We start from the raw sequence: 15,763 nt of genomic DNA, 5'->3' as shown, positions 1-15,763 counted from the left end.
AGAGGTTAGTGCACAGTGGTGGGACTTTTCTTCACAACAGTAGTTTGTTAGCAGCTACTTTACATTTTACAGTAGTATAAGTATCAGTAGTATTATATTAGTTCAGTCAGACAACCCTGAAATGAGAACAAATAATTTATTGAATGTAAGCATGGCAAGCTGAAGCAGGTTCGGTTTCAGGCTCTGTCTCAGTTATTCATGCCCTGAATGATCTGCTTTGCCAGACATTACAGGGAATGAAGCAGACACCCCTCAGGGGATCATGGAGACAGAGCCCACAGGTGGATGCTGATGAGGTGGTGGGTTTGCAAAACTCCTGTAATGGAAAATTTTGATATTAACCCATATTGTGTTTTACAAGTGTTGTCATGATTGTGATATGTGGTACTTAGTTAATCCCTTTGAAGACAGACAGCAGAGAGTTTCACTCAGGACAGGTTAAAGGGTGAGAGCCAGAGAGACTCCCACGATAGAGTGTCCTGTGGAAGTTTACAAGGGATTGTTGTGTCCTGGTGGTGAAGCTAGGCAGAACCACCGGAGGTGCCATATTTTGTCTATTGGTATGTGTTTGGGAACTATAAAGATAGTGAGCCTGAGAACATCTTCAGTTCACTCACCCACTGACCGTGAATGTTTATTAAAACTCAAGAAACACAACTGATGTGTGAAGCTTTTCTTTCTAATTCTTCATTGAACAAAGAGAACACATTTTTGCCACCACACTCCATAGGCAGCAGGAGCAGCAGCAGAGCAGAAACATATAGTTTATTTGAGTTATTTGAATCGAATGCCCTATTTGAATCAGGAGAGCATGTGACTGATCAGCTGATCAGGATGGGCACAGCTTACAGTAAGTCGTCTGTCTGAACTAGCTTTGCAGGCTTCACATAATAGCAAAGATTTTTGGAAGAGTTTTGGAAAGTTGTGCGAAAGCCTGCTGTTGTGCTCAATTTATTGCATACCAAGTGTGGGGGGTAAGTGTACAGACCGGACAAGTAGGATATTACGTAACAATGTTGCAAATTTGCATTCTTCTGCAAATAAGAGAGTGTGCAGGAGAGCCTGAAAATATATTTCCTCTCACACAAGTTACAAAATACAAGAGAAAAAAAATCTCTCCAAGAGAAGATGTAAACTGTGCATCTAGTGAACCAAGTTTGAGGGACCACCATATAAACATTCAAGGAGAAGGTAAACTATTTACCAAACTCTTCTCACTAGTGAACACAATAACAGAAAAAACAGAAACACATTGTAAATTAGCATTTACTTTAATTTGATCAAAGTAATTCCAGTACATGACAAGTTTGTACAACAGCAGCAGATTGCAGGGCACTTGGGCCTTTATGGTTGCAAGCTGATGCAAGAACACTTGAGGAAGTGAAGGAATAAATTCTGCAGCACATCTAATAAAGATTGTATTGAGTATCTCTTGTGCTCCAACAGCAAAAATAAGGGGGGATCTTTCTCTCTGACTCAATAGGTAACTGTGGAGAAAAATATCCACTAGTGAAACTTATTAGCGAATCAGCTAATGTGCTACATTGCATATCAATCAAGTGGATAATATATTTGAAGTCACACATTAATACAAAAAAACAATCCTTTTACTCAGTGTTAATTGTTTGGGGATATTTCTTCTTGTATAACTAATTTCAACAAAAATAACTAAATACTGTCAGCATATGAGGAGTACTAGTTTTTCTATAGAGAGATTTAAGATGTAGTAATTTTGCATATTAGCATATTATGGTATGAGCACTTGCACTTACAAGAGTGGAGGATAGACAACAAGCAATCTTGGCTTTTAAAACATGAAATACTAACCAGTGTCACAACCCCCTGAACTTCAAGTCAGCGGTGGGGTCAATCCTCACTCACACCTTTTGCAATCCTGCTGTCAGAGATAAATGCATCTAATATTACGTGAAGCGTTGTGATGTTATTACACATAATAGATATAAGATTTAGACTGAATATACAATTAGACTACAGTAGTTTATCTTAAGAGAATCTGTTTATTCCAATGCACTAGTAGAGGAAAGTATTAAACTACCTATAAAAATGGAATATGAATGGAAAAATTTTGCTCTAATGTGCAAACAGGTCAATTTTTATATTTCTTTGGCCCATTATTCACTTCTGTAATTTTCTCTTTGCAAGAATGTTCAATCTCCTGAAGGTTTCTCTCCTCTTGCTCTAAGACTTCAACAGTTACTTTCTTATTTTGAGGTTGTTCTTGGTTTTGTCCACCAGATCCCACTGACTCTTCCTCTGACAATGAATATATTTCATCACATTTCTGGGAAGGCAGTCTGCTCTGTCTCTGGAAGGACCCATCATCTGACTCATCCTTGGATAGCTCATCCTGAGTCTTTCCATTACTGGATGGAACAACTGAACCACTTTGTCGCCTGTTGGAGCACACAGAGCTGGTGGTGTTGGCAGCCTTGCTATGTAGGGTGGTGGTGATCACATCGTCCATGTTCAGCTTCCGTTCATGCTCATCAGCATGAAATTTGGGAGAATATTTGAATGGGTTCCCAGGGTATGCCAAGGTGGTGCTGGCAACTTTACTTGCTACATGAGATTTACCCCTCATCATTCCTAGGACTTCATAACGGAAGCTGGAGATATCTTGCTTTAGTTCCTATCAAATATTAAGAACCAGAGATTAGAGAGCAGAGAAGAATTGGTTATCGTGGTATCAATTTTAAGTAAGTGTATACAACCTTGAAATTCTCCTCTGTCAACCCTTCTGCTGTCTTGGCATTTCTGATCTTTGCAGCCACGTACCGCTTAACAAGGCTCCTCAAAACCTCCTAAAACATTCACATTATCTTTTTAGGGCACATTTGCTTCTTAAATTCAGTCATATCATCATGACCTATTATTTTTGAATAAATCAAAAACTAAACATGAAAATACATGATGGAGCACAAATTACTACTTACCTGATACTCATGGTTTAATCTTACATTTTCAGCTGCACGTCTCTAGAAAAAAAAAGATAAAAGTTAACCCCAGCTAATGTACAGGCTATAATACCAGACAGACTGGTCTGTAAACATTCACAATGCAAGTGACAAATTTCTGGAAACTCCTTACCCCCAAAGATTCAAAGGTTTCAAGCCGTTTTACGCTTGGTCTCCGGAGTAAATAGGTCTTCATCCATCCAATTAGATAAACAACTGATTTAGGGCTGGGTATTATATTAAATGGAGATGGCAAAGTTCCCCCTTCTTCAAAATAGCTCATCCATAATTTTGTTCTTGCAAATTTCCACTCGATATCTGCATGATCCTGGAAAAAAGGGAAACAGTAATTCATCAATAGAGAAGACAAATTAATGTTAGAAAATTACAAATAGGTATGGTACACCACTTACAGCTATGTGCTGGTATGAGTTGTTCATCATTGCAATTAGCATGTTCAGAAGCACTACGAGGGAAATAATGTTGTATGTGCCAAACATGGTAGTGCCCACAAACTCAGTGAATTCATGTTGTGGTTTCACATTGGTCACATAGAGGGAAACCAGGCCAAACACAGACCAAAATAATGACTGCAGAGTCTCAAACAGCCTGAAAAGCAAAGAACCACACATCATACAGTGCACCACTAAGTAACAAATACATTAATGATTAACAATGCAGATTTGTTGCAAACTATTTAAGAATTTCAACTTGCGTTGAGAAGGCGTTGTTTTGCGTACTACAGCGAATGCCCCTGCATTCATTTTTCTCATTTGTTTCATAATAAAAGTAAAGCTGGTTGAGGCCATTGGCAAAGGCTAAAAGCACTAGACAGTAGATGAAGAGGAACTTGAGGATGTCCAAGAGCATGCGCCCCAGTGAGATCTGTAATGGTCCCAAATGGGAGTTGGCAGTGAAAAGGCAGATGAGACGCAAGGAGCTGAAGATGTTGGCAATAGCGAACAATGCCTCTGCCACCAAAGTTGGGTGCCACATTTCCCAGAACTGTCTTTGTTTAGGCCCACTGTACTGTGAAAAAGAAATTAGTAGAATTGTGAATAGACGCACTGCAATCAGAAATAGATGCTGCAATATTTCAAGTTATTCAGATCACTTATTTACTTTTGATATATGGTTTTATTCTCCAATTAAACTAAACTATGCTAGGCTGGCAACATATTTTTATATACAGTAATGGCGGCTGATAGAGTTCATTTTTGAATCGTCCAAAACACACACTATGAAACATCCAAATGCCTCCATACTGCTCGTCTGTACTGACCCAAGTGTCCTGAAGCCGCCACATGAAAAAGCTATTCGGAAAAAAATAATCTGATCTCTGTTTTTAGCCTTGTTGTAGTAGTAGCTCCCAGTGGCTGCGTGAGATGCACGCACACCTCGGAGCAAATCTCGTGCATGCGCACAAACATCAACAGAGACACTAAAAACAGAGATCAAATTATTTTTTTCCGAACAACTTTTGCATGTTGCGGCTTCAAGACACTTGGGTCAGTACGGACGAGCAGTATGGAGGCATATGGATGTTTGTGTGTCTTGGACGATTCAAAAGTAAACTCTAGCCGCTGCCGTTATATGAAAATCCGTTGCCAGCCGGACCCCCCCTGGAACTCCAAAAGCGTTTTGATAAGTCTGCAAGTTCTCCAAACCCTTCCTTGGCATAATGGTGAGTAGAAAATTGGTGAATTATTGATTTTGGGTGAAATATCCCTTTAATATATACATAAACAATACCTTTGCATAGGCAACAATCTTCAGCGAAATAGTTGCAAGATACAAGGAGTTCATTATGAAGTCCATTAAGTTCCACCAGTCATCTATGTAGTCTTGGAAACCACTATCCCACATCTGTTTGATCTCAGTCCATATAAAGCCTTGAAGAGATGAACAAACAGAGCTCATCAAACAGTGTGCTACCAGTTGCATACACATGTGTGTTTCATTTTATAAAAATGTGTGGGACTGCAGTGCACATGGTAACACGATAACATGAGGTTGAACAATTTGTTAATGTCTGTGTGTGACAATGTTACCAAGCACCCAAGGCAGGATCATCCATTCCACAGTGGTGGGTGCTGGGCCCTGACGGTCTGGGGGTGCAGAGGCTATATGCTGCGAGGCCAAGAAGAGCAGGAAGAGGAAGGTCAGGTAGGAAGTAGTATGACAGATGAACTTGATGAAAGGCCTACGGATGAATAAACCATAGCGGCTCTTGGGAGAGATCAGGTAGAAGACAGATAACAGTGGAAAGAGGAGGCCGATGAAGATACATGTGATGAGCTTTCCTGCCCAGTGACGCCTCCTCCAGCCTGGGAACTGATCATACCACCGAGACGCCAGCAGCTGCTGACAATTGGGCTGAGCAACAAACTGAGAGCAAAAGAGAGCAAAAGATAGAAGATGTTAATTAAACTGTGTGCCTGTACATAGAATTTGGCAAATATATACAAGTAACTTAATGCAGGGAGTGTCAGAGCAGACATTTAGGTTTGGACCACCATTTTCCATGTAGTTCAAAAATCATTTCAGGTATGATGTTCAAATGACAAAACTTTCAAAAGGCCTGCAATCTAATCCAGCTAATCCAGCAAATGCAACAAGGGATGAAGAGAAGATTTGTAAATGTAAGACAAAACTTCAAAGTGGACAAACATCATGCTCTCTAAACCTTGATTCAAACATGATTGTCAAATCCATTTCCCATTCACATTTTCTCTGCCCCTTGAGATTTAATATAAACATCTGCTCGACATCTGCAGATGGTGATGGAAGTCAATTTAATCTTAACCAAATTATGGCTAAATGGATCGCCATTCTGGTTCTATATTGCATTAGAGGTCATTTATCAGAGCACAATCTGACATCTTTAATGTTTCCTATCTGTCCTTGTAAGATATCGACTTGCCATAACATGACTCCAGGCAAATGGTGGCATCTGGCAGGACCAGATTTTGTCCGAGGACATTTTTGGAAGGTGAAAATTGTGTTATCCACATGTCACTCCACTCTCTCCTTAAAAGATATACTGTATAAAGATTATGTGCTATGAAATAATGATGGCATGTTGTATAGTCTTAAGTACTTCGGGGTAATTCATAAAAATTGTATTTTTCACTTAAAAAAATTAATAATCAATTCTGCAGAAATCACTTGAATTTGAACTGTAATCTGGTTCCTAAATAGAAACGTTATTTAGCAATGTGTGTGGGTTTTTCTTCATTTTAGAAAGCAAAACACTATATTTTGCTCCACCTGAATTATTAAATAATAAACTCTCACTGAGTCCTACACTGCAGTAGTCCTGCAGCAGTGAACAGCACTGAAAGTTCTCAGACAATGAAGAACCACATGATGCCACATGACCAGTGTAAATTATCTAAGATGACAACTTTGTATTGAGCCAGGATTTGTCATTTTAGTTTTGCAATAATACTTACAATTAAATAATAATGATATATTTTGCAAAACAAATACAAGCAACTAATACTCCACATTGTATTTTACATGCAGCTTCATTATAATTCTTCACAGCTCCAAGAAAATATTTGTATTCAAAGAAACCTCTGTTTCATGTTTGAGGTGGAATGACCCAGATTGGAGTTGAATGAGTGCAGAAGGCAGCATTAGTACACATCTTAACCAAATACATTAAAGGAGCATTTTACCACTAATAATGTGGACATCTAGTGGTTTATTGTCCATTAAACTAGACCGCTTTGTTGCCTTTTCTTTACAGAAGTCCAAATGGAAATCCCTTTTAACTGTGCATCTCAAGGAAATGTAATCTGTCTAGTAGTGAAATGGCATTCCATGTGATATACAAACACACACAAAGTACCACTGTTTGCAACCTTACCTAGAACATTTTGGCTGCATGAAAAACAAGTCTGTGATCTCAGGTGCAGTAGTCTATTACTCTTCTTCTAAACACAAAACCCAAACAGCCCAAAAAACAGAGTGGAAAACACTATTTGTTTTATCAAGCTGATTAATGTTGGGTCAGCCTAACTATATAAGCCAAATAAATAATGACATGAGATTTGCAAAATTGTACAAGACCTGCATCATCATCACTAAAATTGAATCTTAGAGCATTGACATCTACAAGAAGTAAAATCTCATCTCAATAAATGAAGATGGAAGAAATCTAAGACTGCCCAAGTGTACAGTTACATTACACAGTTCACAGTAGTAGCTCACTGCTATTTACATTTGATTAATATGTTAATATATCCAATAATTCTACTTGAAACATTAACAATAGGAGGTCTATCATACGCTAATAAAGGAATTGTCGGAAAGGCTGGATGTTGAAAAAAAAAAAATCGTCATTCCGACCATAGGAGGCAAAAATTGTCGGAATGATGGGACGTTTGATATAAAATTAAGTGTTGCCATTTAGACAATAAAAGCCCTATGTCGGACTGATGGGATGTCGGAATGGTGGTTGCCCCCCGGAGGGAACTGATGTTCTGGCCCAGGAGGTCCAAGTTCACAGTGTCCGAATATTTGGTCACGTGAACAGACCACACGGGCTGATGATGCAAAAGTAAGTCTGGGAGGAGGTTACTGATATTGTTACCCAGGTTTTCTCTGACATACTGAGAACCGTTGCCCAGTAATAAAAAACAAACAAACACAAAAACACACACACCCCTTTTCCACTAATAAAGATGCTCATATTTAGTAACCTATATTTAAACCCCTGTAACAAAGATGTGTGCATAAACAAATGTTCGTAAAGGACGCATCGCTGAGCTTATACAATTTTTGTCACTTGTGTCAAGCAAACAATCTAATAATTAATTTAATCTATACACCTTTTCTGGTTTAATCTATTATGGACTTAATAGATAATGCTGTTACGTAATGCATTTTATTCTGTTAGTCACTCTGTGTATTGCAGTGTGTAATTTTTGGTAGGTCTATTTCACAACAAAAGACAGAAAGTTAGTATAGAGGATCAATATTCCACAGAATATGTTAAAAGACAGTAAAAGGTTCCCTCCCTAATTAAAATATTATGAGTTTGCATTTCACGGAAATGGCCATCACTTATCCATCATTATCCCCAATTATCCAGTCATCATGGGACCGTCTGAAAGGGTTACTGTAATGCATTTCTAAGAGCCAGCCTGGCAATCATGTTGCTCTCGACTCCCAAAGGTCACTTCCACTCATTTCAGACCATTTACTGCCCATCTTGGCACTGTTCTTGTCATCTAGTCCATGTTGTTCAGAGACTGTAATGCCTATTCTTTGTCGTACTTGACATCAAGACAGTTTTTTACTTGTCTTGTCCTTTTCATTTTAAAAGTTATCTATTACAAACCATAGGCCACAGTAGTCATGTGACAAAACATATTACAATCAACACAAAGCTTACCTCTTTCTGGCAATATTTGATAGCTAGCTTCAGTCGTGCCAGATCATTAGAGTTCTCATCCAGCAGTGGATTGATGTCATCACGGTAGTTGAGGATTATTTCCAACTCTTTAGAGCTTCGTGTCTGGTCCAAGAGGTCTTTTGCAAATTGTTTGCAAGTATGGGACAGCTCTTCATACTCTGACTTGAACTCATTTTCTACTGTACTGAGCTCCTTCAGTTCCCAGCTAAGATGAAAAGCTGTGAGAAAAGGATCCTCGCTGGAGATGGCAATGAGAGACGGGCTGGAGAGGGCCTTGTAGACGTTGAGTCGAGAGCGCGAGTGACGCAAGCCGTCCACGTCTGAACTGGACACACACTCCACGCAGTTGCAGCGTACTGAATGTGGTTGAGGTATAGAAACACCTCGCTGCACAAGCAGTTTGATGATCTCATAGTTGTTGGTATGGGCTGCAAGGATGATTGGAGTGATGTCTGGGGTGAAGTTTGAAAACTGATGGTCCAGCAGAATTGGTGGGACCTTGTCAGGAAACAGAGAAAGGAACATGCAACTTCAATTAACAATGCATAAAACTGAAGCAGCTGGTTTGAACAGGTGTAATTTCATCTGTCTTGGGTCTCTCACTATCTTGTCTAACAGAAAGTACAGAGCTAATGGGTTGTGGTTCTACTGCTTTCAAAACATCCTCCTTGTAAGTCCATTGCAGAGAAACCCAGCAGTGTTGAAAAACTATTTTATAAAGATGCGAAGAAATTGATCCCAACTGAGGCCTCCATCAAACTGCCTGATACACAACCTGCAGAGAATAACTTAGTTTTATAAACTGTGGCAAAAAGACTTACAGCAGCACATCAAAGAGTATCAGTGCAGCAACATTTGAGCAGAAATAAGACTTGAATTTCCAAAATAACCACAGTTAGACCTAAAACTACGAGACAGGGGAAAGTAAGTTATTATTTCTTTTATCATCTGTATTTAGACTGAATAATAAAATGATGGAAAACGATGCATCATAAACTATACTGTAAAAAGTGTTATGATCATTTGTGACAATTCTGGGTGCACTGACTCATGGAGGAAGCCACTGGTTTTCACTTCACTGTTAAAGTATTGGACAGTTTAAATATTTCTCATACATGCAGATTAAAGGCACCACATATTGCCTTGTATTTGTACCCATTGCTGTCTTTTTTTTTTGTTCAAACATGGATGTAAGTGCATGTCCAAACTTAACCATCTTCAGTGACTAATCCTCCTGGAAACTAAAGGGTATACAGTACAGTAATCACATCTGGCACAATTGTGTGGGCATCCATCCAACCATCCATCAGTTATACTGCTTGTCCTTATAAGGTCGTGGGAAAAGGCTGCTGCCAATCCCAGCTGCACAAGTACTGTTTTTACCCCAGACAGGTCACCAGTCTATCATAGGGCTGACATAGAGACACACAGCCATGCAAGCTTACTCTCACTCCTGGGACACCAATTAACCTAATGTGCATGTCTTTGGGATGGGAGAGGAAGCTGGAGTACCCATGGGGAACCCACATTGGAACAGGAAGAACATGCAAACTCCATTGAGATACAGACACCCCTGCACCACTGAGCCACTCTTTAAGGCATGTTCATTTGTAATCTCTTTTATAGATGCAAAAACTAATTCAGAGAAACACTTGTGTAAGTAGAAAATGTATACAGGATGTTATGATGAAAAATGGATAGTACCTGTTTTTCCCCACGTGGCTTCTTGTGGTTGAGCAGCAGCTCCACAGCCCCCACCACTTCTTTACGGATGGCATGTAGCAGGGCATCACCCACATATACATTATAACTGAGCAGCAGCTCAATGATCTCCAGATTCTCATTTTCAATGGCAATGAGCAGAGCTGTGCGTCCCAGGGGGTCGATGCAGTTGATATTGATTCTGAAATAGATCTCAGCCTCCTCCAGGGCTTGTTTCACACTGGCATAGTCCCCTTTCTCAACAGCCCCCAGGTAAGCTCTCTCCATGGCAGAGAGCTCAGATTCAGCCCGCACGATCCGCAGCGGGATGCGGTCCCTGTATGAGGAGTTGTCTGATTTTCGGTAGTACAGCTGTGACATTGCTGCTGAAGTCAACCAGTGCCAACTGAGAATGGATGAATGAAGAGATGTCAATGTTAACTTAGATGTTTCAGACAAAGAAAAAGTACACCTTTCAAAACACTTGCTGGGTATAAAATATATGGAATACAATTTTTTAAATCAGTGAGAATTTATTTAAAATGCATCTCTGTATTATTCTATTGGATGTGTGTACTACACACATGAGCACAATGCAATATAATTTAAAATTTTAAGTCACAGAAAATTGCCATTGGTTGTTATGGCAAAGCACTTGCTTTTCATAAAAAAAAACTGTGTGAAAACTTCCTGTTCAACTGAAAACACCGACATAAATATAGCCTACTCTGAAACGTGATTAAAGTTTGTTTATAACGGATCACTTAATGTGACAAAAAAAACACAACTTCTTTACAATATTAACATACTATGATCAAATCTATGCTTGAAATAATGAAAAAAAAGGGAAAAGAGAGACTTTACCTTCCTCCTGTTGCTTTCAACTTCTGATTTAGTCGAGCACCACTCTAAGGAGAACTAGAGGCTGCGGCTGTCAGGAGGGCTGGATCCTCATCTAATCACTCAAGTCTCCACTGAAGACGCTGTAACTTAATAGCTTGTAGTGCAATCGTGCCCAACCCTTTCGCTCCTCGGTCTGTGGGAGCATTTCACGGACGCAGTTGCTTTTGACCTGTACATCCTCCGCGCAGTGTCAACGTTGGAACAAGTAGGGACGAGAGGTGACCTCGCGCTCCAAAGTCTTCAGCAGAAAACGCGTTTTCAGCCAACATCGCGCCCCTTCGCCTCACCCCACCCCACCCCACACTCGAGTCCGCGTGAGCAAGTTGCCCATACACTGTTTCTTATCAGACAACACTAATGACATTAGCCTACTTGTTACATTATCAGGTCAGTCATGATAAAACAGGTCTCTTTAGAACAACGTGATTTCTTATTAATAAAACAGCAAACCCATTTCATCATTGTGCATTTGTTTTTCTCTCAGCCTTTGTGGGCCAATTAACCAAATAACAGCAGTGAGCATAATCACAGTCTAATAGTAGATATGCCTGCATATTCATACATTTTCAGCACAAGCTCATATTAAAATTGTGGGTGGATATGATACAATACAATTTTATTTCAAACCCCCTTTGAAGTTTTTTTATATTTTATTTTATGTTTTTTTATTATGGAGCCAGAAAACTGACATTCATTGCAATTGAAAGTAAAATGTGGCACTGAAAAATGTCCCATTGAAAAAAAAAGCATTAAAGAAATAAGAACTGAGAATGGCCATGGCCATGTAGGCCTTTTATTTTTCATTCTATTGCCATTTTCTTATCTTGATATAACAGAGTCCGTTTTCTTGTGATAACACATTTATTTCAACGAAAATTTTGAGAACCACGCAGATAGATTCTCTGTCTGGTCAAAGTCCATTTTTTGTTGTACCCTTAAACCCTCCTCTTCACATCAAACCCTGCCAGTTGAAACTGAAAACTGAAAACCAATGACTGAAAAAACAAAAATTCACTGAAAAAGACGGACATGAAGGAAAAATCTGGAGACTGACATTAAAAAATACATAATGTAAAAAAATATCCAAAATAAAATGTAGGCCTACTTTATGTGTTGTAGGCTATTATTAGACATTTTTCAGTTCCAGATATTCATATGTCAGATTACTTAAGAACCAACAACGTTAATTAGAGAGTGCCAAAACTTACCTGAAACTCAAGCTCAAGTTAGCATAACCGCTGCTGTAGGCTAAATGGATGGGGAGTCTCCATTGTTGGTAGAGAAGAGAAGAGAAATCTGAGTGAGCAAGGCTCAAACCTGTGGCTGACTGTTGTTTCTACTAATGCACTTTACACACTTCTCCGTCTCTGGACACCAAAACTTGGTCAGTGCACATGCAGAGCGAGAGTTAGTATTAGCATTGCCACTAACATTGCGTTAACCACTGCCAATTAGGGGGATGCATAACAAACATCAGAAACAAACTACACACACTGTTCAACAGACTCCTCATTCCTCAACAAAGTCCCGAGTCTGGGTCTGAGGCTCTATGACGTTTCCCTGCAAACCATCTGCACTCCTTCGTTTTGTCCTCACCTGTTGGCCAACTTGTCCAAGAAGCTGAAGGCCTAATTCATGCTGAAGAAGTTGTGGTGCCAGCAGCTTCAGTTTTCAAGGTTTTTTTTTTTTTCGTTTTTTTTTAAAGCTGAAGTAAGCGATCCGGTCGTTTTGGCTAACTTCTTGTCAGCCAATGGAGTTAGCAGTCCCCGCCCTCGTCCCTATGTCACCACATGCACACGCATCCCTTGGCTGCACACACAGAGAGGACCGCCCCTTTATGCCGTTCTCTCTCCTCATTGGATAAAGGTTGTAGGATACAAGGTTTTCTCCTCGGCTTACAGCAGAGCAGAGTGACTGACAGACCCGTGTTTCAGACCAAACACTATAAATGATTGCTGTCGGAAGATATAACTATTTTAACACAAATATTCAGCTTACTTCTGCTTTAATCATGCTGAACATAACATAATTCATAGCAGATTATTTACACTGTACACGGTTTTTGCTGGCAAGCCTGCGGGCAGTTTCACTGTTGTTGCATTGCAGTGGTTAAGAGACAACAGTAGGCTAATTGAATTTTTACAACCTTTGGAATAGATTGAAAACATGAACTGAAGCAGTATTAGGCTATTATCATTGTGGTTCATAGGATTTCTGTATCATTTACATTTCATTTACAAATTCATACATTAGTAGCTACTGTAGGATTACACACCTGCACACCCAGACCTCAGCTTTGATTCAGACATCTGTGAGAAAAACCTTCCTTACATTTCGAGGGAACACACACACACACACGCACACGCACACACACATGCACGTACGCAAACACACACACGCACGCACGCACGCACGCACGCACGCACGCACGCACACACACACACACACACACACACACACACACACACACACACACACACACACACACCACAGACCATGTAGAGTTCACTGGAATAGATTCAGGAATACATAGGTTGGTCCCTGATAAATATGCCATGAGAGCTCTTATTCAGTGTCAAAAATGATGTGATGTGAAAGTGATGTTTGTTGTGAACTAAGATGTAAAAATAACTAAAGAGATAGAGAGAACATAAAAACACACAGAGGCCTTGTTCAATTCAAATGATTTACTGTAAGTGGAAACACACACAAGCAAATGTTTGTCCTTATATAACAGATATCTTTATGAAAAGAACAGAGTTGGATCAGTTCATTCTCACATTCCTACACTCACCTCTTTCCCACTAAGAGTCTTCCAGGAATCCAACATCGTGAGGCTAACTGTTCTTTGTCCAACCTTTACAGACCATGTGCACCTAAAATGATGGGAAATTACTTTATTTTCTATATATTTCCCATTGGGCTTCCAAACTGACATGGCTGGCTAGTGTATGCATGCAAGAAACCTTTTGCCAGCCCATCTCTGTCTTCCACATCCATAGGCAAGAAGAACAAAACGGACTGTATAGCTGATGAAGACTGCACAAGGGAAAAAAAATAACACACACTTTGAACAAATCGTGGTTTAATGCTTTTTGTTTCATTGTGGTCTCCCTGTTTCCTAAGGCTAAAAGGACTAGCACTTTTACTCCACTGGGTGTAGTTTGGTAAACAAAAGCTAATTAGACTTCTACTAATCTACTGAATGATGTGATTACATTATAGATTGACATAGTCAATTATCATAGAGATAAGTCAAGTCAAGTTTCTTTACTAGTCTAGTCTAGAAAAATTGCTGCATAACACACAATAACACAATAAATCGCTGACAACAGCGAGAATCAATGTGCAAATAATATAATGATGAGATGTGCATCCATCCCTCATACATACAGTACGTAAGCACATACACAAGAACACCTGACATTCACCTCTGCTGAGCTAAACTGAGAAAGGGATAAATAAGTGTTCGTACCTGTTGTGTTTGCATAACGGTCTGAGGTTCTTCTTTGCCTGTCTGCGGGTTGAGGTATACCCATGATTTTGCCTGCTATCTTATAGTAAAGGGATAGTTCAACATTTTGGCAAATTGGCCCATTGCCATAATCCCTATAGTGTTAGGAGTAGGAGGCAAATGCAGAGACTGCTTGCCGAAAAACTGCCCCCGTCAAAAACAACTCCATCTCGTAATGTTCCGTTATTATCTCAGCATGGTGAATGTGCAGGTCACAATTGTCCACAAGAGCGTTTTGGAGTTCGGAGTTTGCAGCTCGTGGCTCTACTCTGCTGTTCTAAAAATAGCTTGCACCGACAATTAAACAAACCTAACCTTAAACAAACCTACAGTACTCCACTATAGGGTTTATGGCCATATTTGCCAAAATGTTGAACTATCCCTTTAACCAGACTGAGGATCCAAGCTTTAGATTTAACTGTTAGATTCCCAAACCAGCTGGTGATACCATACTGAAGAATTTACTTTGTTGTTGCTCTGAAAAAAAAAAAATAACATGATGTTTTTAGAGACACCAAACTCCTGCTATAGACCTTTTCAGAGAGTATAAACAAAGACAGGTGTGGCTCATTAGAAAACGCTCTGGTACACTAAATGGAATGGAGCCTTAATTAGTATCCTTGGTAACACCTGTATTTGTTTATACTCTCTGAAAAGGTCTATAGCGCAGAATGTGAGGACGCTGATGAATATAGCACAAACACTTTTCACATGTGTGCGCCAGTTCAGGTCACTGTCAACATTCATTCATTTTCTATACTGCTTATCCTGCACTAGGTTCACAAGTAAGCTGGAGCTGACTTCGGGCTATCGCAGGGCTAACATAGTATGTAGACAGACAACCATTCACACTCTCATTCACACCCATGGGCAATTTAGAGTCACCAAATAACCTAACCTGCATGTCTTGGGAGTGAACCCACGCATGCACGGGGAGAACATGCAAACTCCACACAGAATAATTTATTAAGTGTGTCATGCTTTTTGAATCACAAGGTTACATTGGGTATTTGCTCCTGTCCTGCATAGTCATTGTAATTAGCACATTTTGAGATGTGTGTGCTTTTGTGTGATTTTGTCAGATCCTGTGTGTGTTAGAGGACATTGCATGAGATAAATGTTCCTCCCCTCGGATCAACATTATTTCTCACTTACAGGACTCATGGTCATTATTATCATCACTGCAGATTTTATCACATTGCACTCATCCCAAAACATCTGAAAAGCCATCTGGCAATTATACCA

The 15,763-nt window shown here is 39.7% G+C and overlaps 1 protein-coding gene across 1 annotated transcript; it reads right to left on the bottom strand.

Moving 5' to 3' along the window:
* Nucleotides 1-1,256: 1,256 nt before the first annotated feature.
* trpc4b (transient receptor potential cation channel, subfamily C, member 4b) lies at nt 1,257-11,237 on the bottom strand. Its single transcript, XM_085795982.1, has 11 exons — nt 10,966-11,237; nt 10,105-10,507; nt 8,380-8,898; nt 5,027-5,363; nt 4,728-4,867; nt 3,691-4,004; nt 3,389-3,584; nt 3,109-3,303; nt 2,955-2,996; nt 2,733-2,822; nt 1,257-2,650 (listed from the first exon to the last, which is right to left on the bottom strand). Exons 2-11 carry the CDS (start codon nt 10,480-10,482, stop codon nt 2,108-2,110), a joined length of 2,754 nt encoding a protein of 917 aa, XP_085652108.1. The 5' UTR covers nt 10,483-10,507; nt 10,966-11,237; the 3' UTR covers nt 1,257-2,107.
* Between the last annotated feature and the right edge of the window lie 4,526 nt (nt 11,238-15,763).

The sequence above is a fragment of the Trachurus japonicus genome, chromosome 13 (genome assembly GCF_045865225.1).
Source record: "Trachurus japonicus isolate A0001 chromosome 13, Traja_1.0".
NCBI lineage: Eukaryota > Metazoa > Chordata > Actinopteri > Carangiformes > Carangidae > Trachurus > Trachurus japonicus.
This window is presented reverse-complemented; position numbering and strand designations above follow the sequence as displayed.

Coding starts and splice junctions, on each gene's coding strand:
- trpc4b (XM_085795982.1), bottom strand. CDS start 10,482: ATGTCACAGCTGTACTACCGAAAATCAGACAACTCCTCATACAGGGAC. Junction 4,868..5,026: donor GATCCTGCCTTGGGTGCTTG/GTAACATTGTCA, acceptor CATCTCTTCAAG/GCTTTATATGGACTGAGATC. Junction 2,651..2,732: donor TGACAGAGGAGAATTTCAAG/GTTGTATACACT, acceptor AATATTTGATAG/GAACTAAAGCAAGATATCTC.